We start from the raw sequence: 27,963 nt of genomic DNA, 5'->3' as shown, positions 1-27,963 counted from the left end.
ACTTGATGAAATGGGCCGATTGTCAGCACAGCACCTCACAGAACTCAACCGGAGCTCTCAAAGCTCTGCAGACGCGCCCTCCCGAGTGAGAGCAGCACCACGCGGGCCGCCCGGCCACTGGCGCCTGCGGGCACCCTCTCATGGTCTTTGTGCTTTGGTTGACTGAGCACTCTGCCACCTGGTGGCTCCAAGGCGGCAGCCAGTGCTCCTGGGTGTGCCAGGGTCAGCAGAGCAGTCCCACACCCGGGAGGTCCGAACCCCAGAAACCCTGTGTCTCCACGGCCTGAGTACTTGGGCGGAGCTGAGCTACTTCTCACGAGGCTGCAGAGGTTCCGGTGAAGGGCGTTGCCAGGCAAGCCCCGATGCTCAGCCTGAAGTGTGTCCCGCAGCGACCGGAGCTGGCCAGCAGCTGTCAGGGAGGAAGCTGGTGGGTTCCCACAGGCCCGACTCTACCTCACACTCCACCCACCCACACACACCTCCTCAGTCTTCCTGACCGACTGGCCAGGGAACCCAGGGCATAATGCCATAGAGGTCAGCACACGGGGGAAGGGGGATGGAGGACCAGGGCCTACCTGGTCACAACAGGACAAGGCTAGGGTTGCGCAGCTGCTTGTAAATCTGCAAGAGCTTCTGAGCTGTGGAGCAAGAGCTGACTTCATCCTCCGTGCACAACTGGTCACGCAGTGTCTGCACTTCACGAAGCAGTTCCTGTGGGCAGGCGACACAGCTCAGCCCAAGCTCCCGCCTGGGAACATCTCACACTTGGGAGATAGTGGGTAGCCCATAAAAGCACATCGGGTCACATGGCCTTAAGTATGTGACGTGCAGCCACATGGGTCCACAAACAGGACATGGACGTGACACTTTCCATCTTGATCCCATGCAGAGACCCCAGCCCACACTGAAAACTGGGCACCCCGCATGCCCCACGGGGCCACGCCTCACTCTGGCACTTGGGCTCACCTGGTGGTTGGCATGGATCTGGTGTAGGTACTGCACGCGCAGGTCGGGTGGGCTGGAGCCTCTGGCTGCTTGCTCTGTGACCATCGTCTGGGGACACAGGAGTATGTGGGTAACTGCAGTGTGCTTCCCTGCTGTGCAAAGCGGGGTGCCTGAGGCCGGGGGCCTCGTGCCCCCAGAGCACAGTGACAGTTCTCAGCTGCCTCCCCAAACCCTGGCTCCCGCAGCCCACTCATTCACCACCTGTTCCACCCTGCTCACGCTCCTCCTCAGATCGGCTTCTCCCACCTGACAGTAATCACGCTTCTGGAGTTTAAGTCAGCTGCCTGCCATGTAGCTTAGGCTGGCCTTGAACTGATCCTCCTGCCACAACCTACCAACCTCTGGGATTCTGGAATGTACCACTAGGCCTGATCAAAGAGCCTCTGTTTGTTTTTGAGACAGGGTTTCTCTGTGTAGCTCTCACTGTAGACCATGCTGGCCACAAACTCAGAGATCCACCTGTCTCTGCCTCCCAAATACTGAAATGGCTTAAAATGCCTTTTTAACCTAAACCCAAATCTCCCTTCTGTGGCTCACAAACTCTGGGCTACGCAGGACCCCATCTGACCCATTTTGCTCATTCCCTCTGCAGGCTCGTTCACTGCTGGGCATCATTCTCGATTTCTGAAGGCATTCTAACTTGCAAAATGTTATGGCTGCCTCAAAGGTGAGGCTCTGGCCTTTTCAGATATGAACAAAGCCTCCTGGGGTAGACTTGCCTGGAGCAAATATCCAGCCATTCATCTTGGAGAGTTGCCTACGGGCAAGGCCCAAGTGGCCGTGGACAGGTTCCTGTCCTTGGACATGGAGGTGTGTGGCTGCAGCTGCCCCGAATGCTGCCTAGGGGACAGTCACACCATGCAATTCTGTCAAGAATCAGCTGTGTCCGCGTGGAGTCACACACGAATCCCTAATCCCAGCTCCTCTGAATGTAGTTTTCTTGAAATGGGCTCTTTGAAGACGAGCAAGATACAGTCACAAGGTGCCCTTAATCCTATGTGACTGTGTCCCCACAACGGTGAACTTGGGCAGAAGGTGACAAAAGCCCCGGAGGCTGGCTGGCCCCGGCTCACGGCAGCACTGCTGTAGAGAGTGCCCTGCTCGCCCGCAGCGGGGACTGAACTCCTGAACACCTGAAGCCACAGCTGCGTTACGGCTTGTCACTTAGACACTCACTTTCCAGGTGGCTTGGGACAAGGCCCCTGGGAGTCACGTGTTAGGAAAACATCAGGGCTGATTTCACAGCTCTGAGAGCAACTAGCACCTCCACCTGGCCCTCCAGGCTTAGCTCTAAGCTGTCAGGTCAACCTGTCAGCTGTGGAGCCGAGTCTTAGGGGAAACAGCACCAGAGCACACAGGAACAAGTTCCGAGGGGAGGTTGGTGGAGGTGGAGGGTGGCGGCCAAGCACCACCTGCAGAACTTCCGGGTGGCTGGTGCACCTGGCGGGCCTCTCAGGGCCTGGGAGCTTCCCCCACTTGGGGGCTGTCTGTGGACGTGAGCAGGCAGAAGGCACAGCGCTGAGGTGGCTGTCCTCCTGCTCACAGCACAGGCACCGTGGCTCAGACCCAGACAGACAGACTCAGACAGTCCTCAACTTGAGGGTGACACGGGCTGACAGGGCCTGCGGGGAGTGTCTCGCTTGCTCATACAGGTACCTTTTTGGCGGTAACAACGCACCACGTCGCCCACAGCTGTGTGGGTCCACAGAGGAGCCCTAGAGAGCTGCTTCCTGCTTTCAGAGCCTCCCTCCACGACCCGGCCCTGCTGGGGTGTCCATGACCCCCCTCACACACGCCCCCGCTGGCTGTGCCCTCGCCACCTCACCCCACCCCTGGCCCCGCTGGCTATGGTACCTTCATCCGTCTGATGATGGCGTGGTGTACCCTGCACATGTTGGCCAGAGAGGAGCTCTCCACTTGGATCTCCACAGCCTGGATGGGCCCTGCAGGGCTCAAATCAGTCACAGCTACCTGCAACACAGGGGGCTCTGAGTAGCTGCAACCGTGGCCTGTACTTTACATTTTAAAGGTGGGCAGGCTAGAGAGACATGTAAAAACATGTCTGCAGGACACCCGTATCAGAACCCACTGCCGTAGGACGCACCCCATTCTGAGCCACACCAACTCCCCAGCTACACCTGGCTCCAAGCCAGGAGCAGAGTGAGGACCTAACAGGGAGCTGAGAAGCTTGTCTGTGGACATCTGCCTCCAGCGGGGCCTTACTGTGCTGAGCACAGCCTGAAGAGCAGCCATGGCTTGCTCTTCCCATGGCAGCACGAGACCCAGAGCCTGGAACTGGAGAACGGTCCTGGCAACCAATGGTTTCTCCACGTGGCTGCAAGCACAGGCTAGTCCACTGACCAGAACCACTGCCAGGCCCTAGTCTTGGCCCAGAACACTCTGGCTTGGAAGCTGGCCCCAGCCCGGCTTGGAAGGGCTAAGGAACTTGAAGGAGCACTGGGAGGCCCACAGTTCTGGGCGGACCACGCTAGTCTCCAAGAGTGTCTGACAGGAAGGTGCAGGGGATCCTGGCTGTATGAGAAGGAAAGGGCAGGGAGTAGACTGTCCAGCAGGCTGTTACTGGCTTGAGACAGCCACTGCATTTATTGTCCACATGACCCTAGCGGTGCGCAGAAAGAAGAGGAACCCATAATGGACAGAGCTGGACAGGGCTGGTCCTCCCAGGGACACAGTCTTGGTGAGACAGATGCGGCAGCCAGGCCAGTTAAAGTAATTCTTTTCAGGAGCAATGGCCCGGGGTCGCACTGAGCATCATGGGTCCTAAGGTCTATCTCCCCAGGAACAGACAAGTGGCCTCTGCTTGCCTCGTGGACGATGAGGTTGACATCAGTACCATCTGGGGCTACTCCCTGGATGGAAGACAGTGCCTGGGCCCTCACGGCGTCCACAGCAGCATTCTCGGCAAGGAGCCACCGCAGGGTAGCGCTGCACAGGTGGGAACCTGGGGGGAGAGGTAACTGTGTGGCCACCGCCAAATGTTCCCAGACGCCCAAGCCTTGCCACAGGCAGGGAGGGAGAAAGAGGGGTTGTCAGGAAATCATGGACCCAGGACTCAGGGAGGCCCATGAAGCACACGGCACTCTGTGCACACACACTGTCCCGTGCAAGACGGTTGCTGCCCTCCTCAGAACACACTGGAACCAGACAGGCAAGCCAACGACAACTGGGAGCAGAACACTTCTGCCACAGATCCAGCCCTAAACAGTACGAATGGCTGTGCACCCAGTGGGAGCAGGAGCCAGGCCTGGCACTATGGCAGCGCTCTGGAGACGCCAGTTGCTCGGTGTGAGAACTTACCAAGCTGCTCTCTGGTGACACCCTCCTCTGCTTAGCTAGTACCTCCCCAGTTTTTAAGAAACACACCAGCAGGGCAACACGACACAAAAGTCCACAGCGGTCAGGATGCAGTGGACCTCCCAGAAGCCAGGGAGGGAAAGGACACCCCACTTCCACAGGCTGCGGAGCCCTGAGGCCAAAGTGAAGCCAGTAGTGGCACCAACCTGAGCGACTGTCTTCCAGGGCGGCTCTGAGCAGCGCTGCTGACACCCTGATGGACGCCGTGGATGGAGGCAGGTACTTGGCCCGTAGGGAGGCAGCGCCGGTCGGCTCACTGCCAGGGCCTTGGCAGGTCTTCAGGAAAGTTTCCACAGGGTCACAGGCAGGGCCAGGCACACAGGGGGCCTGCGTGGGGCGTGAGGCCAGCGCAGGGAACCGCAGACACTGCAGCATGTCCACGGTACGCTTGCACAGGGGCAGACAGACACCCTCCTGCTTGGGAAGGTTGAGAGGGAGGCTCTCCAGACAGGGGTCCTCTAGAGGGTCGGAGGGGGCCAGGGCCCCACCCACCACTTCTCTGAGGCTGTAGAAGAGCCAGCAGGACATGGTCACTGGCAGGTCAAGCGTGCCACTCTCGCTGGGGCCCAGGGGCAACGTCACTTCCCGCCGACTGCCTGGGCCAAGTCTGTCCACCGGAATGGTGTAGGTGAATGTGGAGCCTGCCCCATCCAGGTCTAAGGCAGACGAGCTAGTGAGCACCTGAATACACAAGGTCCAGCCCTGGTCCAGGCAGAAGCTGCTGCTGTTCTCCAGCGTGCAGGTGGCCAGCAGCATGTCTCGTAACTCCAGGCGGCTCCAGGACAAAGTGATGGTACAAGAGATGGGCCGGCCACCCTCCTGGCTGGATAGCAGTGCACAGCTCACATTCATGGCTTCGTTGAGACTTGTTATGGCCTTGTTGCGTTGGTCAACAGCTTTCTTCAGAAAGGACACCCTGCAAAGCAGTCATGACGGCCAGGAGATCAGATCACAGCGGAGGGAGCCGTGTCTGTGGACTCCCTCGGGGAAGGCACCGGATCCTGGTTCGAGCTCAAGCTCTGAGGAAGGCTGCAAGCAGCTCGCAGGCCCGAGGGGCACGTCTTTCCCTGTCCCACCTGGGAAGCCCTGACCTGATCTTTGTTCTTGGCTCCAGAAGGCAGGACAGGACGGAGGCACCGACCTGGCCTATGCCTGCTAGGGCTAAGCTAACCCTCGGGCCACCCCACATTCCCACTCGTCCCCTTTCCCTTTTGTAACACTCCACAGTGACGACAGGCAGTAGGGCTTGCGGGAACAAGCTCGAGCCAGCGAGCCTGCAGTCACGAGCAGCAAGAGGGCGAGCAGTGACGGGAGCCAAGGGGTCTGGTGCTGGCAGCTCTGCTGAGAGTGGGACACGCCAGCCTCTAAGCAGCAGGCGAGGGACTGGTGCCGGAAGGCTCCTGGGTCCTGTCCGGAGGGCAGGTGCGGGACTGAGAAGAAAGGGGTCTCTTGTCTTCTGAGGGCTTGTGGGCAGATTCTTTGGCCCCTGATGGTGACAGAGGCAGAGCCGGCCACACAGATGGCCGTTACCCCAAAACCCCCATGCCTGGCTCAGCTCCACCCATGAGGCTGCCCCCCAAGGACAGGGCACAAGCTCTACCTGAGCTAGAGCCTGCGCTCACCTCTCAGAGACATCACCGATGTCCAGGAGCAGCTCCTTAATTTTCTGGCCTGCATTTGCCATGGTCATTTTGGCAGGCATAGGCACCTCAGAATTCAAATCCAGGCTACAGGTAATCAGACGCCCTTTAGAGGACAGGGCCAGGAGCTCGGTGCTACCTGATAAGTGACACACGCAGGGCCAGTCAGCAGATGCCAGACAGAGTGGAGTTTGCTCTGGGCTCCAGAAAAAGGTGGGTTAGAGGACCAAGGAAGGGAATGAGGGAGACCGGGGCTGAACAGAGATGTCAACTACTGATCTCTAAACACACTGTAAACTGCCTACACAGCATGATGTCAGCACAGCTGTGACGCCATGGTGGCAAGTGGTCCACACAGACAGGACGAAGAGGGGATAAATGAAGACACTGTATGGTGCTCAAACATTCAAACATGTCTCAACCTTCAACACGCTGCTGAGCCTTCTGAAGAGAAGTGTCCTGGAGGCTGAGCTCTGCTCACCGCTACCTCATCAGGCACATCTCAGGAAGCCCAGCTTCTCCACCGCATCCTCATGTCCTGCCCTGCCAAGGGTCTGCTTGCTTCCCCACTCCTGACACAGCTCTTACCATGAACCCTGAAGTGGGCAGCTCAGCAGCTGAGAGTCAGTGCACAGGTCCCCTAGGCTACGCCCAGCCCTGCCCCAGCCCTGTGGTAGTCTGTCTCTTTCCGTCACTGCATTTTTTTTTTTCTCCTGTTAAGTGTTTTCTGCAGCAGGATTTAACAAACTCTTAGTGGATCTTTATGGAAAGACACTGGGGGGGAGGTGGGGGGAAGGAGATGTCTTCCTCTTGTGTTAGTCAGGCAAACCCGGTTAAAGCTTCCTTGGAGAGCCCAAGACATCCTCTGAATGGCTCATAAGCAGGCCACACAGCACAAGCAGGACATGTGGAGACCTGGCCTGACCTGATTTGAGAAGGAGAGATGCTCTTACAGCAACCCACAAGCCACATGCCTGTGGCACTCAACTGAGGGACCGGGCACACCCAGGCAGAGCAGCGCCCTTACCCAATCCCGAGGAAGACACGTGCAGAGGCTCATGGGCCCCAGACAGGAGCGAGTGGACCAGTGTCTGTGAGGGGCCTGTTCAGAAAAGCCTGCTGGCTTAGCAAAAGTTTCAGCAAAGAAAAGGCAAGGAGAAAGGAAAGCTTAGGGAGAACGCCACTGAGGAGGGGCTCGGCCCGAGGCTCTGCCGCATCTAACGGCAGCTCGTACCTGTAGGCGCTCCTGACACGCAGAGAGTGACCACGCTGCAGATGTTCAAGCTGGCTGGGCAGAGCACGGGGGGCAGACCTCCTGTGGCCTCATCCGGCTTCTCGGTGTTCCAAGGGATGTCTCTCCGAGTCAAGTCTACCACACAGAGGTTTGAAGGGGTGCTGTGGTACATGTGGCCATCCCGGCCACAGGCCGCACAGAGCACAGGCCCTGGCAGGCAGTACTCACGCAGCTCTGGTACCAGGTTCCCTGACGCACTCCAGCTGGCCTTGATGGCCAGTGTCCGGCCCTGGTGGCCGAGGGCCACCATGCAGTCAGAGTGCTCATTCTCACCAGGTGGTAAGTCTGCTGCAGCTTCCTCAGGGTATGGCTCTGTCCTCAAAGCCCCAATGAAGACCACCGGCTCCTCCAGGTGGTGGAGGATCTTGACCAGGACCTTTGGGTCACCAGGGGCTGACCCAGAAGTAACCAAGGCCTTCAGGACCACACAGCAGAGCTGGCCATCAGGGAGACCGCAGAGGACCACAGGGGACTGCAAGAGGGTGGCATCAACTCCAAAGAGCAGCCCAAAGAGGGCCTCCTCCAGCACGAGGCACCCACAGCCCTGGGGATGGCCATGAGGTGCCCTGGAGCCTGGGGGGAACACGCAGCACAGCACTGGCAGGAAGCAGGGGGCTGCAAGCTTTCCTGGCACCCCACCTGGAGGGGTGCTGGTGGACAACTCCACCTCACCAATCTGGCCTCCTGGCTGAGGCTCCTCCCCTGGATAGGGCCGCTCAAACAGCTGCATCTTCCACTGGGTGGGGCCCTGGACCAGGGCGACCAGCACATCATCCAGCACGGTGAAGGCACAGAGTGCAGCATCAGGGAGGACACAGGCGTCTGGGTCCACGTGGATCACAGGGCAAGGGTGAGCCTCATCCTCCGTGTCCTCACAGGCCTGGCTCGCAGACCTTCTGGGACAATGGAGTAGTAGTCAGTGCTGCATCAGGTAGACTCCTGTTCAACAAGAACCTGACTCGCTCTAGGCAGGCGACATCCCAAGGAGCACTCGCCAGTGTTCCCATGGAATCCACAGACCGTTCGGCCTGACACAGGCCAGCCAGAAACACAGCTCCACGAGCCTGGAGAGGAGTCCCAAGGCTGTCTCTGGGCTGTGGAGAGTGTTCCAGCACAAGACAATGGCCAACAAGTTTTGGCTGGCACCACTAAACAGGAGACACCACCTCCTGAGACCCACTTCTACCAGGTCTTTCCAGACACCTGAGGGCAATGGCACCCCTGGCTGCAGACTTGACTACCTGAGGCCTCAACAGCTAAGACTTTCATGGAAGCACACACTACACTCGCTCACATCTACATGGAGGCTAGAGGTTCCAACTGCAGGCACAGATGGCCTACACTGCTGTCCCCTGCCTCTTACCCCAGCGTGATGTCAGTGACCGGTCACTACGGAATTCTACAGGGGCGACACGGCGCCCTGCTCAAAGGGGGGAATGAAAGCAGGTCCCGACGGACAGGCCCCGGGGACCCGACACGCGAACAGGCCGGGGCGCATGGGGCCACGCCCCCTCACCTGCGCGGCGAGTCCAGCGACAGGCAGTAGATGCCAGTCCGGGCACACAGGACGTAGAGCGCCCTGCGGAGGGCCAGGAGCTGCAGGTGCCACACCTGGTCGGGAAACTGGTACACGGCCTGGGCGCCGGGAGAGCGAGGTCAGGCGAGGGCACGCGCGGCCCCGACTCACCTCGGAACGGCGCCGCCCGCCCGCCCGCCGCTCACCGTCAGCAGCCCGCCCTCCTGGTCGTACACGTAGACGAACTCGCGCCCGGTGGACAGAAAGACTTCCGCCTCATGACGCAGCACGTGCGGCTTCCCCGCCGCTCGGCCTCCGGGCGGGCAGCAGAAGTCGGACAGGTAGTGCACGCACGAGGAAGCGCCCGCCATGCTGCGGGCGCCCGGCCAGCGCTCAGCCTGGAGGGGCGGCGCCGCCTCCGGGCTTTACGGCCGCTCGCCGCGCTGCGCGGCCTCAGCCGTAAAGCGGCCGCTGCGCTGCGGGGGCGTGGCCGGAGCCCGCCACAGGGGTGGGCGCAGTTTCTCCGTCCCGCTGCAGGGCGGGGACGCGCAGACACCGAGCTCAGCCAGGAGCCTCCGGTCACAGAGACACGCAGGAAGCCCCGGCCAGTGTCCTCGCCTCTGAGCACCTACCTGGTGACCAGACGCTGCTCTAGTGTAGGGTTTTGTGTTAGCGCGTGAGAGGCTATCTCCAGTACAGCGCCGGCTCTTGGAGTAGGGTGGCTCAGCACAGTGCAGTCCCTTCATCGGGAGAAAGCCAGCCAGCAGCAGTTCCCCACGCATGAACGTGTCGGGGATGTAAACGGGATTTGGCATTGGAGCAGAGGACGCTGAGAGCCCTAGTAGTGAACAAGGTCTCAGGGAAACTCCATTTTCTCCCGTAACAGCTCTGCTTGCTGCTCTTTGAGAGCAGGCTGAGATGAGAATTCTACTCAGGATGAAGCCCTAAGTGCAAGATCAAATACTCTACTCTTGCAGCACACACACCCCAAACTGGACACTAATGGCTGTGTCTCTGCAGTGGCAGCCACTCGGGAGGCAGAGGCAGGAATGCTTGAGTTTGGGGCCAGCCCAGGCAACCTTGTCCCTTAAAAGAACGCTCACCTGAAAACCCAGTGGCAATCTACAAGTAAAGGTGCCTCGGGGCACAACAGGTACAAAATGTCCAGTGGGCTTGGAGCATAGTGTAGCACAATGGAGCTATCAAACAGCACCCTGGGTCTGGACAGGTGCTCGGCACTTCAGAGCACACGCTATTCTTGCAGAAGACCCAAGTTTGGTTGCCAGCCTCAACACAGGGCAGCTCACAAACCTCAGCAGCTCCAAGACTGTCACACCCTTTCACATCCTTACCTAACCTCACTATTCAAGCACACAGAAACAATGATAAAAGCTGGATGGTGATGGCAGCACACACCTTTAATCCCAGCACTCAGGAAGCAGAGACAGGTGGATCTCTGGGAGTCCAGGGCCAGCCTGGTCTACAAACACACACGCACACACAAAGCCTGTCTCAAAATGACCCCCTCCAATATTTTAGAGTCTCTCTGTATAGTTCTGGGCTGCCTTTGGCTCCAGAAGGCTTGGATTAAGGGCGTGCACCACTATGCCCAGCTGTAAATTAAAACCAAAAATTAAGAAAATTAACAGAAAAACAAACCACAGCTTTAAGCCAAGGGTGAGGCCTGGACCTATTGCACCAATCCTGAGTGGCTTTTGGGACAGATCTCTGAGCCCTGTCTCCAGGCTACTCTGAAGACCCCTTGGTTGGAAACACACGGGGGCTAAGTCCTCACCCCCAGCACCTGCATCTCCTCCAGGGCTGGAAGCATCCTCAGCCTGTCTTCTGCACAGCAGCTCCCAGCACTCAGGACTGTCCCCACGCCTTACAAGGCAACACTTACACACACCGCACAGGACTCGGGCTGTGGAGGATGCTTTCATCACAGGAACAATGCACGGGGAGCAGGACATTCGCTTCAGGTGCTTTTATTAGGTTCCACTGCAGGGCAGGGTCACCGGAACACTAGTCCACACCCAGCCAGTGCACACCTATGAGCCCAAAGCAGAGCCGAAGCGGGAGCACCCACGTCCCAGGAGCGAGGCCAGGGCTGGACCCCAGCTCTGAGCCTGAAGAGGACCATGGCAGCCACTGGGTTTACTTGGGTAGGTATGCCCACAGGCACTGCTTTCTGGGCTGTAGTGCCTGATGGCAAGAAGGATTAGAGGTGGGACAGGGCCACCTCCATGTAGGAGGTAGCAGAGCTGCCCTTCCGCAGGGCTCACCCCAAGCTGGTAGCATTAGCTTGACTCTCTTTGGACAATAAAATAAAGTGCATTACTGAACAAAGAGTAACTCAAAACCACGAGCAGAGAAATCACAACAATTTCTTTAGCTAAAAGACAGAGAAAACAAGAATTATGTGGACACCAGAATATGAGAAAAAATAATTAACTCTGTAGACAAAGATGAGTGGGCGAGTAAGTAGTGGCATGAAGGTCTCCAGAGCTTGTGCTGCCCGGCACCTGCCCAGCATGAACAACGGTGCTTGTATGATTGGCATTGGAAACACAGCTAAGTGATGGACACAGCAACGCCAGGACATCCAGTCTATCAGATCTTAGAAACCAGGAAAGACAGAAATGTGAAGTCCTAGCCAGGGAAACTACCAGGAGGGAGATTAGGTAGCCCTCAGCACTTTGTCTGCATACTGCTGGCAAGTGGCTGGAGAGATTGCTTGCCTTGCTCTCTACCACTCCTGACCCTCCAAGATGACCCTGTCAATACCAAACCAAGCCCAATGGGGCTCAGATCTCATGCCAGGCAAAACCAGAGATGCTGACCCTAGTCCTGCCACGTGAAACCCTAGCAAACAAGTGGTTTGTCCCCAGGGCCAAAGATGTGGAAGGAAGCATGGGTGCACTTTGCTAGAGAGACACACATGGCCCCCAGCAGTCTATGGTTGGCATGGCCTGTCCCAGGGTAAAGTACAGCTAGCTGACTTAGCTCTCATTAAGGCAAAGAGGCATCAGGATACCTATGTCTTACCTGGGTAAGGGCTGTCACAGAAAAGCCACGGGACCCTCACAGGCCGTTTCTATTTGCCTCGCCATGGGCACATGGGCACCTTTTCTAGGCTTTCTCAGCTGCCACGGCACTGTGCAAGAAGGCAACAGTGTAGGGACGCCTCGGGTAAAGGAGCAGAGCTGGGAGAGGGGACCAGAACCCCAGGGCTGGCCCACAGACATGACGAGGCTGACTGCCTGGCAGGAGCCACTACTGCTCTGCTACCACCCACGCTACCAACTGCCACTGTCTGCGGCATGGCAGGAAGTCTCAGGCACTGAGGTTTGCTTCAGGGGACAACTGATGGCAGCCCCTGCCCAATAACCACACTGAACACCCACCAGGGACTGCACTGAAGGAGGAAAGAAAGCAGGATGAAATCTCTCTCACTCCCACCTGTGCAGGCCTACCTTAAAACAATAAATAAAAGTTTCCTGGGTGGGAACTACTGACAACTGCGGATTTCGGGCAAGTGAAGGGCAGGGCGCACCACACGGCAAGTCAGACCAAGGCGGCCCCACCCCAGCCACACATGCTCCCAGCAGAGGGACACGGCCCACAGCACGGGAACAGGGACAGCCAGGAACATCCATCTAAACACTGGGGAGGCAGAAAACAAAAAGCAGAGAGGAAAGAAAGAAAGCTGGGTGACAGCTGCAACCTCTGCATACCCCAATTTCAGGTGATTATTTGGAGGCGCTCAGTCCCTCCAATATGGCGGGGAGCTAGTAACTAGATGAGGCATGTGGGGTGTCCTTGGGCAGGGCTGCACTGCCTTTCCAGTTGGGAGGTTCTGTTCAACCCCAGCACAGCAGCTGGGATTCATTCTCTTCAAGATCTGCACTGAGAAGCTTCGGTGTATCCGGATACCAGGGTAGCTGGCCCTACTGCTTCAGGGCCATGGGCGTCAGGCCTTACAGGGAACACGTGGCGCTCCAGACTTGAGAGTGGGCTGGGCTGGGCTGGGCTGACCCATTCCCACGCAGCAGAGGGCCTGAGCCCTAGGTCCTGGGGAGGCTGCACATCTCGCAGTGGCCCGTGCCCGGCTGGTTCATGAAGGTGCAGTGCTGACAGGCCCACATGCCAGAGGGAGCAGCCCGTGCAGAGCCCCCGACTGCACCATACTCCTGGAGGCCTGGGAGCTGCACACCAACAGTGCCTGCAGGGTAAAGTGAGAGCACATCATTTCTGCACACAAAGGCTATCTCCCGAGAGTCCCGCAGCAGGGGCGGGGGCGGGGGCGGCTCCAGACTGCTGGCACACCAACTGCTGTGGCTCCAGTCAACAAACACCTCCCTCCTTGCTTGCTCCCTTGTTGCTAGGTATTCCTGTGAGAACAGCACACACTTGCGGTGGGCAGGTGGGTAATTTCACTCTTACATAACCTCTTTATGGACTCTTATCTCCTTTCTCCTGGTAAAGTTCTAGCAGTGACACTGCCACATCAGTCCAAATATCTATAGCGCAGTTTCCTAAGAAACTCACAGCCACCCCCAAACAGAGCCCTCCCTACCCCATGTTCTCAACAACGCCTGCTACTGTCGTGTTTGTTTTCACTTCAGCTACCCTGGTGAACACGCAGCGGTACTCATATTTTCACTGCCATTTCCTTGAAAAGGAATCACAGTATGCTCCTACCTCTTCTTCTGCAGAATGTGCTAAATCCTTATTTAAGCTCTTGCCTGTGTAGACTTCTTACACGTCATCTGTATACATTCCAAATACTGTATTTCTGCCCTTTCTCAATTGCAAACAGTCTCCATCAATCAATACAACTGTTCCATTTTTCAACTGAAACAGTCCTCTTTTGTTGCTTGGGCAAGCACTATACCACCAAGCACCAACTCCAGCCAACCCTGAACTCACTGTGTAGCTCAGGCACACCTTTGAAAACTGGAATTTAAAGATGTGTGCCACCACTAGCCAACTTACCAGGTTTGTGACTGGTGTGTGTCTGTACCCTAACCCAAAGTCCTGAATCCTGTCCAAAGGACTTTTTGCGTACTCTGTATCTTTCCGACACAGGTGTACATCCTTTTCTTCCCTTTTGTTTTGTTTTTGAGATGGTTTCTGTCCTGGAACTTGCTTGGTAGGTCTCACTGAACCTCAGACCTCTCCCAGGCTGGTCTTCACGTCCCAGCCCAGTGTAAGCCAAGGTCACAGATCTGCTTCCCGTCTATCTCAGCACACTCTTCTGGAAACCATCCTTCTTCCAGCTGCTGCTCTAACCCATGGCCATTCCTAACTAGTCGGTCAGGTCATCAGCCTCACATCCACACCATGTGGTCTGGATCACTGCAGCATGACGGCTGTGAGTGTGATGGCATGACGCTCAAGCTTGCCTTCTGCAAGGCCTTGGCTTTTCTAGGTTCTCTGTGTTTCTAAACAGATGTTAAAACCTGTTAATTTAATTTCATTTTTTAAAAAAGTCATCTGTGGCTGAGCATGGTAGTGGCACAGGACTTTAGTCCTAGAACTCGGGAGGCAGAAGCAAGCAGATCTCTGTGAATTTGAGGCTAGCCTGGTCTTCACTACAAGGTCTAGAGTATCAAAGGCAGTTACAAACTCTGTCTCAAAAAAAAAAAAAAAAAAAAAAAAAAAAGTTGTCTGTGTATTTTTGAAACTTCACTCATCAACAATGGTAAAACGACATCTTAAGAAAGACAAGACTCTTTCAGGCCAGATAACGGCACACTTTATGCTCATCAGCTTGCCTGGTGTCATGGCAGCGCCAGCACAGAACTTACCTAATGCAGTCAAGCTGTTCCCAAGTCTTGTTTTGTTTTTCCAGATAGGGTCTCTGTGCAGCCTTGGCTGCCCTGGAACTTTGTACAGCAGGCCAGTCTAAAACTCCGAGATCCTCCTGCTCCTGCCCCTCAAGCGCTGGGATTAAGGTGTGCGCCACCACACCTGGCCCATTTGTCTTTTTGTGATGTTGTAAACAGTACTTAGTTTGCATTGCCAATGGTGTGCATGTGATTGGACAATCAGACGCTGTACATTTAGTAGGAGTTGCTGTTAATGAACACTGGAGCTCTTAACCCTACCACCTATAGTCCTGGGAATTGTTCTGTTACATCATCAAAGTATGAGGGATGGAGACACATGCTGTGCTCACAGTAACACAGCTCACAACTCTACAGACCTAAGGCTTATGGCCTGGACCGTATGTGGTCACACCAGCAGCCATTATATGCGACCAACCAAGAAGTCCACCATGTTTGTCCCTTTGTGGAAGCATTTCAAGGAGATACTCAGGTCAGAGGTCCATGGTATCAACAACAGAGCTCATGTTCTGGCCCTTGGTAGAGGGAAGAGGGACACTTACTGCACAGCTGCTCAATGGTGGCCCACTGTTCAGACTTTTTCCACGTCTGTGCTAGTTCCTCATTTCTGGTCCTCACGGCTTCCAGCAGCAGGCTGATGCTGTCCTACAAGAAGCCACAAGGAGGGTCTGCTTTGCTCTGACTGACGGAAAAAGACTCTTTTTTTTTCCCTTAACATCAATAACATCTTTCAAAGAAAACTGAAAAAACTCTCAGAGAATGTCATGGCAAAGTACAAGGTGCATTAGACCTAACTGGGGATTCAGCGTAGTGGCAGAGTACTTGCCTAACGTGAAAAGCACAAAGTTTAATCCCCAGTAAAGAGAGAGAAAAGGCGGTATTAAATCTACACATTTCACTGCTAAAGTTAGCTAACACAACAAAGAAAACAGAAATCCACATCCCAGGGTCCTAGAGGCAGTTGGACAGAAGCCCGAGTCTGTTAAGACCTGCCCTCCTCCCTCTTTCCTTCTCTTCTCCACCGTGCCTTTGGGGTCAGCACACAGAGAAATTCTCCACAGTGAAGTTCATCAAGGACTACCAGCACCTCACAAAGTGTTTTCTATTAGGCAATCGCAAAAGTAGTCATGGAGAGAAAGGCGGTCCTGATGCAGACAGAACCTCCTGTCACCTGTACTCAGATGGCAGGGTCGACCCTGAGGCTGACTGCAACCAGAGAAGAGTATCGTTCTGGGTGGTGAGCATGCCATCCACACCTAGTGTGTGCATGCTATTACGTATGTTCACACAGCAAGGAAAAGAGGACAGTTACACAGGCTTCCTGGTAGGGCCTGCTGCCCTGGCTGGTTCAGGGAACATCAACCATCTGCAAAACATTCAGTCACATTCCCTTCCTTACGGCATTACCTTAAAAAAGCCAACTGTGCAACAGTGTATGCAGGACCTGGAATGGAAGCTGGCAAAACCTTCTGGGTTCAGGCTATTAACAGTACTTGTTCATAAGGTGAGGGGGTGTCAGGAAACAGAGGGGTGTTAGCTTTGAGGCTGTACAACAGGATGTCTGAACGGTGTGATCCCTAAGGGCTCCAGGCTAGAGCGAGGACACAGCTCATTCCCCTCTGCTCTCCAAACTATCCTTTGGCACAAAGGCTACAGTGAAAGATCTCCATCTCCACCACCAGTAAAGTCCCTTGTAAAGTACTGTGACTGCACATTCTCACACCCTGGGCACGGGGCAGCTATCTCTTGACACCAAGCTTCACACCAGTTCTTGGGATCTGAGGAAAGAAAGCAAGGGGGCAGCAGTGCTGGTACCTGCAGTGGCATGACTTCATTGGTGACCAGAAACAGGAGGAGATGGAAGTCGGAGATGATATCCAAGAACACTGATGAGGTGTTCTGGGACAAGTAGGTGGCCAAACTATGGAAGTCCTAAGGAAAGGGAAAAAAGCAGTGTGTCATCACAAAGCCCTAGCATCACACCAAGAAAGTGCTGACTTCTACTGAACACTCACACAGTAAGAACACAGACACACTGTCCTGTTTCAGTGAGCACCTAGAGATTCCAGAAAGGTGCAGAGAGCACGGGACTAGGGTGACGCTCCTGCCTGGGGGAAGACCTCAGCACACCTGACCCAGGTGTACAAGAAGGCAGGCATTTAAGCGGCGTCAGATCCAAGACATTGGTCAGATAAGCTGGCTGTCTTGCTACTTATTGTATGCACCAGCCTGGCCTTAAATTCAGAAATCCACCTACCTCTGCCTCCTGAGTGCTGGGATTAAGGGCATGTACCGCCACCGCCTGGCAGGGCAGCTTCTAAACAACCAGAGACATGCCAAGAGAACCACGACGGGTGGGTATCTCAAAGGTCTGCCAAAAGAACTGACACTGTCCTGCACCCATAAGTATATGATATCTCCGGACAGACATACTGACAGGAGCCACAGCAGTAGTAAATATTATGCCTATTCCTCAACCAACTCATATTCTGAAATGTTGGTCCTAAACTACAGCCTAAAAACAAGTAAGGCGACAGACTCTCTATACTAGGTAGTAATGGCAACTCAGGTCTGCTTGGCTCTGCAGTTAAAAACAAGGGACAGGATAGGACATATGCACAACAGAGTCAGTCATCACACATGGAGGTCATGTGGTGCCTGATGAACCCTAACAAGCCCAACAGACAGCAGAGGTGGGGCAGAGCAACAGGAAGCCAGAGCATCGCATTGCTTCTGTATGAGACATTAACACCACACAAACCACAGATAGCTTGGTAGACAACAAAGGTGATAAATACTACTGGAAACATGAAAAAGCCAGGTGAGAATGGATTTCTGCCAAGCCTACAGACCGAGGGCTCGAGGATCTGAGCATCGCCATCTACTGCTTGGTGCAGAAAGGCACCCACATGACTGACATTGCCCACAGGGCCTTGTGGGAACTATCCAATAATGAACAAGGAGTGTGGAAATGGAGACCAGTGTAAACAAACAGAAGACTGTCTGTCTCTAAGACGAAGAGCTTACCTGTGTCTCACCCAGTACATCCCGGTTCTCAATAGGAAACGGATTTTGTGAAATAGAAAAAGTGTAAACTGGATCCTTGGGGAAGGTGGTTGTGATCTAAAAAACAACAACAACAAAAACAAAAAAACAGACTGTGACAGTGTGCCAGAAACAGAATGGCACTCCTGCCTATACAAGCAGTTCACTAGAGGCTGTACGATGTTAAAGACAAGAGCAAACTGTCATCGCCAAATAATCAAAGTCAGACCCTGGGAAACAAGCCAAAAAAGGCATGCCTCTTTTTTCTTCACTTATTTGTTCTTTGTTTTTCAAGACAGGGTTTCTCCATGTAGCTGTCCTGAAACTTGCCCTATACACCAGGCTGGCCTTGAACTCAAGAGATCCGCTGGCCTCTGCCTCCCTCAAGGTGGGACTCAAGGTGTGTGCCAACACTTCTCAGCAAGAATGTTCCTATCTCAACAGCACTCACATCTGAGCGGCGCCTTGCTCTGGTCCGTGGCTGCACTGACACCTGACTGGAAGAGTTTGTGCCATTGCACTCAGTCTCTACAGATGTACACGGCCACTCTGCCCTCGTCAAACCAGCAAACCACAGAAAGGAATAGAGAAGGCAAGAGAGGCAGATGGAAGACACAAAATTCTCAACCCTCTGCTAGGAGGCAAGCGTGGAGTTATCCAGTGTGCACCCGAGAAATACCATGACTTCTAAGAGTCTCCAAGAGGCCGATCCCCAAGAGCCACAGTTTGGCAGGCAGGGCTAAGAGCCATGGCGCTATCTTCCTCCAAGGAGAGTGAACCGAAGTCAGGACTTTCTATCGCAGGTAAACACATCTCTCCTTTGACTCCAGCATGCTTTAGTTAATGGCAAGGGCATTTTACATCTAACCCATAACCAATAGAAGCCTCAGGGTCACTGGGGGAAGTGCAGGAATCAATACAGACGATGGTTTTATTCCTTTTGGTGGAGGCCCTTTCCCCACAAAAACACCTAAGAGCAAGTCACTAACACTTTTCTCTCTTCGAGTGCCGTTAGCATCACCAGGCCACACCCTCCCAAATATAGAGGAGCTATTCTGACTCCTGTGGGACTATTTCTAAAAGGATGAAAATGTTGTTCTGGTCGCTGTGATCTGTTCTCTCCATCAGCAAAGGCAGCAGGCTATTTCTGGATTCAGCTGTGCCAATGTCAGCACTCCAAGGATGAGCTGAACCATCAGATGCATCAGAGATGACTGGTCCTTCACAGACAAGCATCTGCAGCAGTGAGGCCGAGCATGTGATGTAAGCCCTCAACCGGCCACATGCCGCAGGTTACTATCTAAGAGACAGATGGCGGGAATGGCTCCCACACAAGGCACTGAGCACAGTACTTACAACACAGCTCTAGTTACGTCTGAACACTACACAAAGGGAGTACAGCCAAGCTGTGAGCAAAAGCCTAGGATACTCAGGTCTCTGCTTTTGGAAAGGCACAAACAGAAGTGGAAGGGTGACTGCAGAATATCTGCTAGTATTTTCCTGTAATCCAGAGTTCTAGGTGTGTACCACACCTAGAATCCAGTTGTTCAAGAAGACAAAGCAGGACATCCTGAGTTCAAGGGCTGCTGGGCAACTAAGGGAGAGGCTACCTCAAAATAATGACCACTCAAACAGAAAGAGATGGGAGTGACTCCGTAAGTTCAAGGCTATGCACCCAAGCTCCAGAGGGTGAGGGTACTCGTTACATTCAAAGAAGCCCTGGACAGCAACACAATCAAAGTCTGTGGTGGTTCCAGGGGACACTCCAGGGATCCAGTTCCTCTTCATGTGCTTAAGGTCAACCCTGCTCAGACTGTCCTGGGGTCACGCTTTAACTATGTGGAACAGCCATGCCAGGACTTGCGCGATGATGCAGCATGCAAAATCTTTGTTGTGTTAAAGCTATCTCACTCTCTAATTTCAGAACAGCAGATAAGCTAGGTGAGATAGCTTATGCCTTTAATTTAGGAGACAGAAGCAGGTAGATCTCTATAAATTTGAGGCCACTCTGGCCTCCACGTCCTGGGGAGTACCAGGCCAGCCAGGGATTCATAGTGAAACCCTGTCTCAAAAAACAACCTAAAGCCCCAAAAATAAAATAAAATAAAATAAAAACAGCAACCCAGCAGAGAGCCCTGAAGAGATAGAGGCCAGCTTACAAGTTTGAGGGCAGTAAAGACATATAGCACGACCCTGTCTTTTAAGGGGGTAGGGGGTGCAGGCGGGCTGCTCTAGTCCGGATCTGTACTATCTCTGGCACCAGAGAAAGAGTCGAACAACACTGTCTTGGTGCCTGCTCTAAGGCTCTCCCAGCCCTCATTTTCATGGGGACAGAGAATATGGGTACTACAGGGTTCAATGTCCCCCAGCAACCCAGGCTGCTGAAAGGTATGGGGGTGTGCCAGGGGGTGAAGGGAAGAGCTTAGGAAGCTCATTCTAAATCAGGCCGACTCCATCAATCTGCTTTCATCTTAATTATACCCCAGGTAGCATAAAAACAGATGCCTTTATGGCCTAGGTAATAAATATGTTTTCAGGAGCTGTCAATTGAAATGGAGCATCAATGGGCTAAGCTCAGGGGAGACTCACTGCTCCAAATGCAATGATATTTTACTGCCCAAATCATATACCCATCCCAAGTCCAAATGCAGCCTGAACGGTTATTCTGGCACAGCAGTAATGTAGAAAATGAGCCGCCTCCAACCCTTTGAACAGAGCGCTGGCAGGCAATGACACTCCAGCTGCTGTGAAGTCGTCAGGCTTTTTGTCCTGCTGCGCTCACTGCGCTGTGGCCATGGCATGACTGTGTTTCTGTGACCATCGCCTTCCTCAGAAGGGCACAGATTCTAAGATGCAGCAGAGCCAGCTCTTCTTACCTCCTGGAGGCGCTCCCAGAAACAACACTGGCCCATACTACTCACAAATACCAAGTTACAGAGGTGCCCTGAGGGAAGTCTTGATGGAATGGTCCCTAGGAGTGCTACTCTGTGCCACACACAGTGACATCTGCACCTTCTGAGCAGTGGATAGCTACCAGCCAAGTCTAGATACACAGAATTGTTCAGATCCCCTTGGGATGTAGACCCTTGCAGAGGCCACAGGCTGCAACTGGATGGAGGCTGGTGTCCTTGTTTGTACTTTAGCAAGAGGAAAGTTAATCCCTAGGTTGTTTAAACTGTGAGGTTTCTAAAACCATGGGAATTGAGACTCAAATCTCCCTGGCTTCCTTGCTCAAGTGGCAACCAGTCCAGAGTCCTGGCCTTCAGAGGCCGATGGTAGCCGCCTGTGAGCTTGAACGCGCAGGAGTACTCACGTCTATGATCAGATACTCCACAGGCAGGGGACGGGCCAGCTGGGTGATCTCATTGCCAAACTTGTCTACGTCCTGAAACAATCAAAGGTCAGCATTAGGTGAGGGAAGGTTAACAATGACAGTATTCTTTTCACAGTAGTATTCCAACTTTTCGATCATTGTTATTATTTTATTTTTTTACTACTTTTGTGAAACAGCATTTAAGGCTGACCTGGATGGAACTTTCTATGTGGACCAGATTGGCCCTGAACTTGTGGCAGTCCTGACTGCCTTGCCAGGGCAGGAATTATAGGTGCCACAGTGGCACATGCCTTATTGCAGCACTTGGGAGGCAAGGTAAGAGGATCTCTATGAGTTCAAGGCCAGCCTAGTCTACATAAGTGAGTTCCAGGACTATATAGAGACCTGTCTTAAAGAAAAAAAAAAAAAAAAAAAAAAATTATGATTTTGTTGAAGTCCATGAATGAAAAGCGGAAGGCAACTATTTCCGTGTACTGCTTTTTAGAACTCTGTGTTACAGCCATGACCGGGAAGAAGAGCCCGAGCTGTCAGTCCCTGGGGCCTTCTGAAGTGGGAGCACGGTAAGCATCCCACTCCACCATAACCCGGCACCATGGACGCCTGAGAGCTGAAAACAGCCTCAAGTTTCTTCCAGTCCCTGGGGTCTTACTCTTAAAAAAACCTTACACCTCTCAAAAGCAGACTTTTTTTATAACTTAATACATCCACAAAATAAAGACATGTACAAAAGGTGTTCACACACACAAACACACACACACACACACAATCACATACAAACACAATCACACCACACACACACATACCACCAGTATGTCAAAGTCTAAAACCAGTTTGTTTTGTCAGATGCGCAAAACATAAAGTTTAATTGTGGGGGAAAATGGCCAACATATGTTCATTAATCATAAAATGACAATTAGATCTGATTATGTCAAACATGCTGAGTTCAAACAGCTCTAGAAATAGATTCCTAAGAACTGATGCTTTTTATCAGAAGAGCCTATAAGAGGAGTCATATTTTCTATCTAAATCATCACTTAACATTATGAGTCATTCATTGAGCTGTATATAAATCATGTGTCCATAATTTCTAATGATAGGCCCTTACATAAAACTTTGCTTATAGATGCCCTTAGACCCAAACTGTTTGCCAACCATATGCTCCCAAGGTGTGCCATAAGGCCACTCCCAGCACATCCACACCCTTCAGGAACTGCAGAGAACCAACCAGGCTGTCTTTTGAGACAATCACTGTACCTGTTCCCAAGTTAAGCTGGCCCAAGTGTACACAAGGGACCTCTATCTACCTATGCAGCACCCATGAGAGAACTGTGGGTTTGATTCCATCCCCAGGTCAAACAAAGAGATAATCAAACTCCTGCAATATCGTCCAGGTTCTGGCTGCTCCTGTGAGGGTGATGACCTTCCTGCGACCCGGGGAAGAGCCACTTGTTCTTCCCTACACACGTGATCACAAGGTAGGGAGGGCCTCCATGTTCTTTGCTTCTGCTATGTCTGATAGCTATCAAAAACTTGGGAGCATATTGAGGGTGATCTTGGGCCTCTGAAGAAGACACTTGCTGGATGGAGTCAGGGTAGGAGGCAGGAATCAAACCCAATCAAACTATATCACCATTTCCAAAAATACATGCTTGCCCTACAAGAAACAACCTGCAACAACTCACACGCGTAATTAGCCCATCTGGAATCCATCTTCAAATCTAATTAAGCTCTAATATGCAGAAACATTTTTCCAGCACCTGTTCACTTTCATCTTCCCCTCTAGGGGATTTTCTTGTTAAAAACCCCACCCTTCCTTTGTGCTGTGCTATTCTCGTTCAGATTTAACTACCCAACTGTACCCTTTCTGCTCACCACAAAAATAAAGGTGTTGTAAGCCCCATTTTCCCTAGGGGAAAACCAAGTAACTTCTCCCCTGTGCCTTCACTCAGGTGCTTTTGCCAGCCAATCCCTAGCCCTACACACCACATTAAAGGCAATTACTTTTTATGGGCTTTAGCAAATGTCAGACAGAATATACTAGAAGGAAGACATCTTAATTCTAAGTTTGACAGCTGCCAAAGTGTCAGCAATTTTATCTACACCTGGAGCAGGACAAAGGAGAGTGAGAAGTCATGGTTCCCGGCGCCTCGTGCCTACTGCAGGCCATGTCTGGAAGCACTGGCGTCTTGACATGAGAAGAAACACAGACACTCATGTCTCTGAACCCCCTGAGACAACACGGGCTTTGTGTCTTGCCACTGACCAGCTGGTACCACCCTGCTGCAGAGCGTGAGTGAACCCTAGCAAGCTGCCGCTCCATTAACGAATGGTGGGGCAGGCCACCAGCAGCACCGACTGGGGAAGCACTCAAGAGCACAGGCTCTTGTGGGACAAAAGAGCCCCATCTACAGAATGCCCACCAGAGGCAACAGAAGGTGCTTCTTGGGCTTGCCAGGTTGGATTCTGCACGTGCCACAGGCACTGTCCTTATTCCTAGGGCATGAGAAATGACAGGCTGCAGTAACTGGGTAACCCATAACTGAGCAGAGAGGAGAGCCAGGGGAACAGTGAAGGGCACCTCCATCATACCCAGAGCTCAGGCTCATGGATGGCCAGCTTGGGTCCTACGTCAACCCAGCAAGCTCATACTGCTCAGGCACATGCAGATCTGATTTGCGTCCTGGAATGTGGAGCTCAGGCTCTGGTTCTGGCAGTACATTTGCTACCTGCACTGAAACTGAGGAACAAAAACTACAACCTGACTTAATAGACCACAAAATATTTTCCCTAGACTACAACTGTGCCACTGTGTTGAGATGTAAGGACACCTGAAGAAACAAAACCACACACATGCACACACACACATACACACTCTCTCTTTCTCTCACAAACACACACACACTCCCTCTCTCAAACACATGCATGTGTGCGCGCACACACACACTCTCATACGCACGCATGTGTATGCACACACACACACAAGGCGGGTAGTGAAGGAGGCACAGCTCAGCCGCTAGAAGCACCTGCACTCTTGCAGAGAATGGGTTAGGTTCCCAGCACCGATATGATAGGTCAAAACCACCTCTATCTAACGCCAAGTTCTCAGAATTCTGGACTCTGCACACAGTACACACATGTAGTGTACACACACACACACACACACACACACACACACACACACATACACACACAAAGGCAATACAATCATACACATAGGGCTCCAGGGCCCTAACCCTATTGCCTCCATGGGAATTAGGCTCACATGGAGGAAATCACACATGCAGACATCCATACCCATGAAACAAAATAAGTAATCCTTATTCTTAGAGAAGATAAATAAAGATAAAAGCAAACCAAAGAAAAGGTGGCTCAGCGGTTAAGAGCACTGGCTGCTCTTCCAGAGGTCCTGAGTTCAATTCCCAGCACCCACATGGTGACTCACAACCATCTGTACTGGGATCTGATGTCTTCTTCTGGCCTGCAGGTGTGCATACAGATAGAGCACTCATATGCATATAAATATACATATATAAAAGCACTTGCTAATCTTTGCAGAGGTCCTGAGTTCAATTCCCAGCACCCACATGGTGACTCACAACCATCTGTACTGGGATCTGATGTCTTCTTCTGGCCTGCAGGTGTGCATACAGATAGAGCACTCATATGCATATAAATATACATATATAAAAGCACTTGCTAATCTTTGCAGAGGTCCTGAGTTCAATTCCCAGCACCCACATGGTGGCTCACAACCATCTGTAACTCGAGTTCAGGGGATCTGATGTCCTCTTCTGGCCTCCATGGGCACTGCACACCTGTGGTACACGGACATACTTGTAAGCAAAACATTCATACAAACAAAACATAGACAGTGCTGGATGTATGGTGAGCACCTTTAATTCCAGCACTCAGGCCAGGTAACCATATCTCTGTAAGTCTGAGGGTGGCCCGTCTACACACTGACAAGCTACATTGTGAGACCTTTCCCCTCCCCCTCCAAACAAACAAACAAAGTAAAATTCATATATAGAGATCTAAAACAAATAAAAAAGGCAGAACAGGACACACCATGAGTGAACCAAGAGAGAAATCAGGCAACAGGAAGACTGCACACAAGGAACCTAATGTAACCATGAGTAAAACCAATCTTAAGAGAAAGGTCAGTCAAACAGCTCCAAAAATGGCAGGTGATCAACAGGTGAGGACACCTGAGCGGTAACAGCCTATTCTGTCAAGCTATACTACACAGTGGGTTGGTAAACTGTCGTGTGAAACTGAGCACACTGAGAACCTGGCTTTGGAAGTGGGATTGCCCCACCCCATTTCAGATCCAAGCATATTCTCTCAAAGAGTTTCTAATGCTCTTTTGTCTGGGGACTGTTGCTCTCAACTCTGAGACAGGGAAAAGGAAACAGCAAAACAGCCCAAGGGTGAAAACCTTAAGAGCTAGGTCAAGCACTTCCGGAGACCACTGATATTCATTCACCCCACGGTACAAAGGCACAGAGGGCAAGAAGAGCCGCAAGTTCAGCTGTGCAGAGAAAGCTCTGCCGTTCCTCTCCTGTTTGCTTCTACTGACGCTGTAAACACTGAGCTGACGTCATCTCTGTCTGTGGCTATTTGTTCTTTTACTTGGAAGCCTCACTCGAGGTTCTGCCCAGGGCTTCTGACGGGGACTCCAGCAAATGCATTAAGAGGGCTTCCTTGTTCAGTTTCTGCTGGGTGTTGTTAAGCCTCTGTCTGATTTGATAATATTTCCTGCTTACTGTTATTTTTCTTTTTCTTGGAAGCCTCACAACAAAAAAATGAGTAGCTGTGGCAGGCTCAATTCTAACAAAGGTCCAAATAGTCCACCTTCACAAAGGAAATTTAGGCTGCAATGGTCAGAGTTGGTGTAATATACCCAAACCCAACATGCAAGGTTCCTCTTCTGGCTGCACCCCAGAATGCCACCCAAACCAAAGTAACTAAAAATAAGCTTCAGAATGTGGTAGGTGCCCTGATTCACAAGCTGGACAATAAAACACAATGACTGGCACAAACTTAACGCTCACAAGATCACAAAAGTCTGAGAGAGTCACATGCACTTAACATTTTTGTTCTGCTGTGTTTTTACCTTATAGAACACATCAGGAACATACTGCTCACTGCTGGACTCCTTGGCATAGCCGAGCTCAGGGGCATCCTTACAAGGCAGGAGACATTCATCTCGGACCAGGGCCATGCATTGATTGGATACCTGGTAACCTTCAAAATGAACCTGGTTGTCTGGACCACCTGTAAGAGAAAACCTCTTCAGAGAGTCTACCCAAAGAGAGTCACAAGCATTCCACATCACCTATCCTCCACCCAATAGGAGGAACCCAAGAATCAGGAACCTGCTGTGTAACCTAGAGTGGCTGGAGTAGGACACTTTGGACACTGCTCACCCCTCACAGCAACTGGGCACACTTGACAGGTTGTCAGAGTCCACTGCTCTACCCCATCATCAGAGCTGAGTTAGTGCTGTTAACGCACACAGACTGTCACAAAAGTGTAAGGACTGACACTGTCCTGAATGCCACCAGCTTTAGCACCTGACTGCAAGGGTCAGGAACAATACATTCCTTTGGAGGCAGAGAGGACGGAAGTACAGGTGTGGGGTAGCAGGACAGAAGCTATATGGGGCTGGGCTGCACAGTTCTCATGTAGTACAATGAAGCCCTAGAAGCAGTCTCCAACATACACTGAGCATGGTGGTCAATGCCTATAATCCTAGACCTTGGGAGAGGCAGGAGAATCAGAAGTTCAAGGTCATCCTCTGCTACATAGCAAGTTCAAGGCCAGTTTAGGATTCCCGATAGCCACACAAGTCTGAAGACTGGGTTGAGGGTGAGACCTATAAAGCGCAGGAGAAGAGCGAGAATGGACTTCCACACGTGCACCATGGTGCTCTCTGCATCTCCCTCCACTCTCTGAACAACAGAAAAAAGAAACTCATCTTAACACACATATCATACACGCATCTCTCTCCAGATTGCAGAAATCTATGTGGTTGGGTGAAGCCAGTGCCCCAGCATCGCAGAAGGTGAGCACCTGGACACAGCCAGACCTACAGTAATGGGCGCCCCAAGAGTCTCCTTACAGCCTCCACACAGACACACACTGCCCTGTAGTATGTGTCTCTTTACGAACACCACCCACAAAAACCTCACATTCAATGAGCTGGAGAGACAGGTCAGTGAGTAAAGGCACCTATTGCTTGCCTGAGTTTGATCCCTACAATTCATGTGACAGAAAAACAGAAATGACTCCTGCAAGTTGTCCTCCGGACCTCTGCATGCACTCCATAACACACATGCTGTCATACGTGCCCACAGACACAAAGGTACACACACAAAGTAAACACAAATGTAACAAAATTGCATATTTGTGATATTGTAGTTTACAATAACATGTGACTTTTAAAAAAGAAAACATTAAATTAAGGACAAAGATACTTTAAATGACTACTTCAGAGACAGCCACCAAACCAGTTAAACTGGACCCCTGAAATCAGGAGGGTAAGGATGTGACAAACGTGGATACATAGGTCTAATCCCAGAACCAAAGCTACATAAGGACAAATCCAATGTTCACTGCAATTTTGTAGCTCTGCACCTATCTCTATTTCAGTTTGAAAAAGTTACAAAGCAGGATAAAGAGATTCAGTGCATCTCTTTACAAATACCTATCTGATCCAGTCCAGAAAAACATGATCAGAAAGTGGAAGACCAGACAAAGTCGGCCCTAAGTGACTTATCTTCCCACGGAGAAGGCCGACTGCAGCTGGTGGCCAAGTGCGCAGAGAAACCAGTTTCCGGCGCCCTGATCAGAACCTAGCTCTTTCCCTGGTCTTAATGCAGACACCATCACCCCCCATC

At 52.3% G+C, this 27,963-nt stretch overlaps 2 protein-coding genes across 8 annotated transcripts in view; both read right to left on the bottom strand.

Annotated features, from left to right (window-relative positions):
- Positions 1-2: 2 nt before the first annotated feature.
- Positions 3-10,667, bottom strand: Faap100 (FA core complex associated protein 100). Of its 5 annotated transcripts, XR_009592660.1 has the most exons (11): positions 9,037-10,667; positions 8,831-8,949; positions 7,255-8,210; positions 6,003-6,159; positions 4,527-5,296; positions 3,831-3,967; positions 2,860-2,976; positions 1,725-1,845; positions 967-1,053; positions 576-711; positions 3-409 (listed from the first exon to the last, which is right to left on the bottom strand). XR_009592660.1 is itself a non-coding variant. In XM_021637398.2 (10 exons), the coding sequence occupies exons 1-10, from the start codon at positions 9,199-9,201 to the stop codon at positions 314-316; spliced, it is 2,781 nt and encodes a 926-aa protein (XP_021493073.1). In that variant the 5' UTR covers positions 9,202-10,667; the 3' UTR covers positions 3-313. The 5 variants fall into 5 exon arrangements, 4 of the variants coding, with proteins under 4 accessions (XP_021493073.1, XP_021493075.1, XP_021493074.1 ...); XM_021637398.2 differs by lacking the exon at positions 1,725-1,845 and having other exon boundaries at positions 967-1,094; XM_021637400.2 differs by lacking the exon at positions 1,725-1,845.
- Positions 10,668-10,802: 135 nt separating this feature from the next.
- Positions 10,803-27,963, bottom strand: part of Nploc4 (NPL4 homolog, ubiquitin recognition factor) — a 47,664-nt gene continuing 30,503 nt past the window's right edge. For all 3 annotated transcript variants that reach the window (XM_021637404.2, XM_060386258.1, XM_060386260.1), the window contains 6 exons: positions 26,178-26,338; positions 21,041-21,112; positions 17,710-17,805; positions 16,498-16,614; positions 15,225-15,327; positions 10,803-13,055 (listed from right to left, as the gene is read on the bottom strand). In XM_021637404.2, the coding sequence (XP_021493079.1) occupies positions 12,898-13,055; positions 15,225-15,327; positions 16,498-16,614; positions 17,710-17,805; positions 21,041-21,112; positions 26,178-26,338 (707 nt within the window). In that variant the 3' untranslated portion in view covers positions 10,803-12,897. The remainder of the gene's footprint in view (positions 13,056-15,224; positions 15,328-16,497; positions 16,615-17,709; positions 17,806-21,040; positions 21,113-26,177; positions 26,339-27,963) is intronic.

Source organism: Meriones unguiculatus, chromosome 7 (assembly GCF_030254825.1).
Source record: "Meriones unguiculatus strain TT.TT164.6M chromosome 7, Bangor_MerUng_6.1, whole genome shotgun sequence".
Lineage (NCBI taxonomy): Eukaryota > Metazoa > Chordata > Mammalia > Rodentia > Muridae > Meriones > Meriones unguiculatus.
The sequence above is the reverse complement of the archived record's forward strand: the minus strand, read 5'-3'. Positions and strand labels throughout refer to the sequence as shown.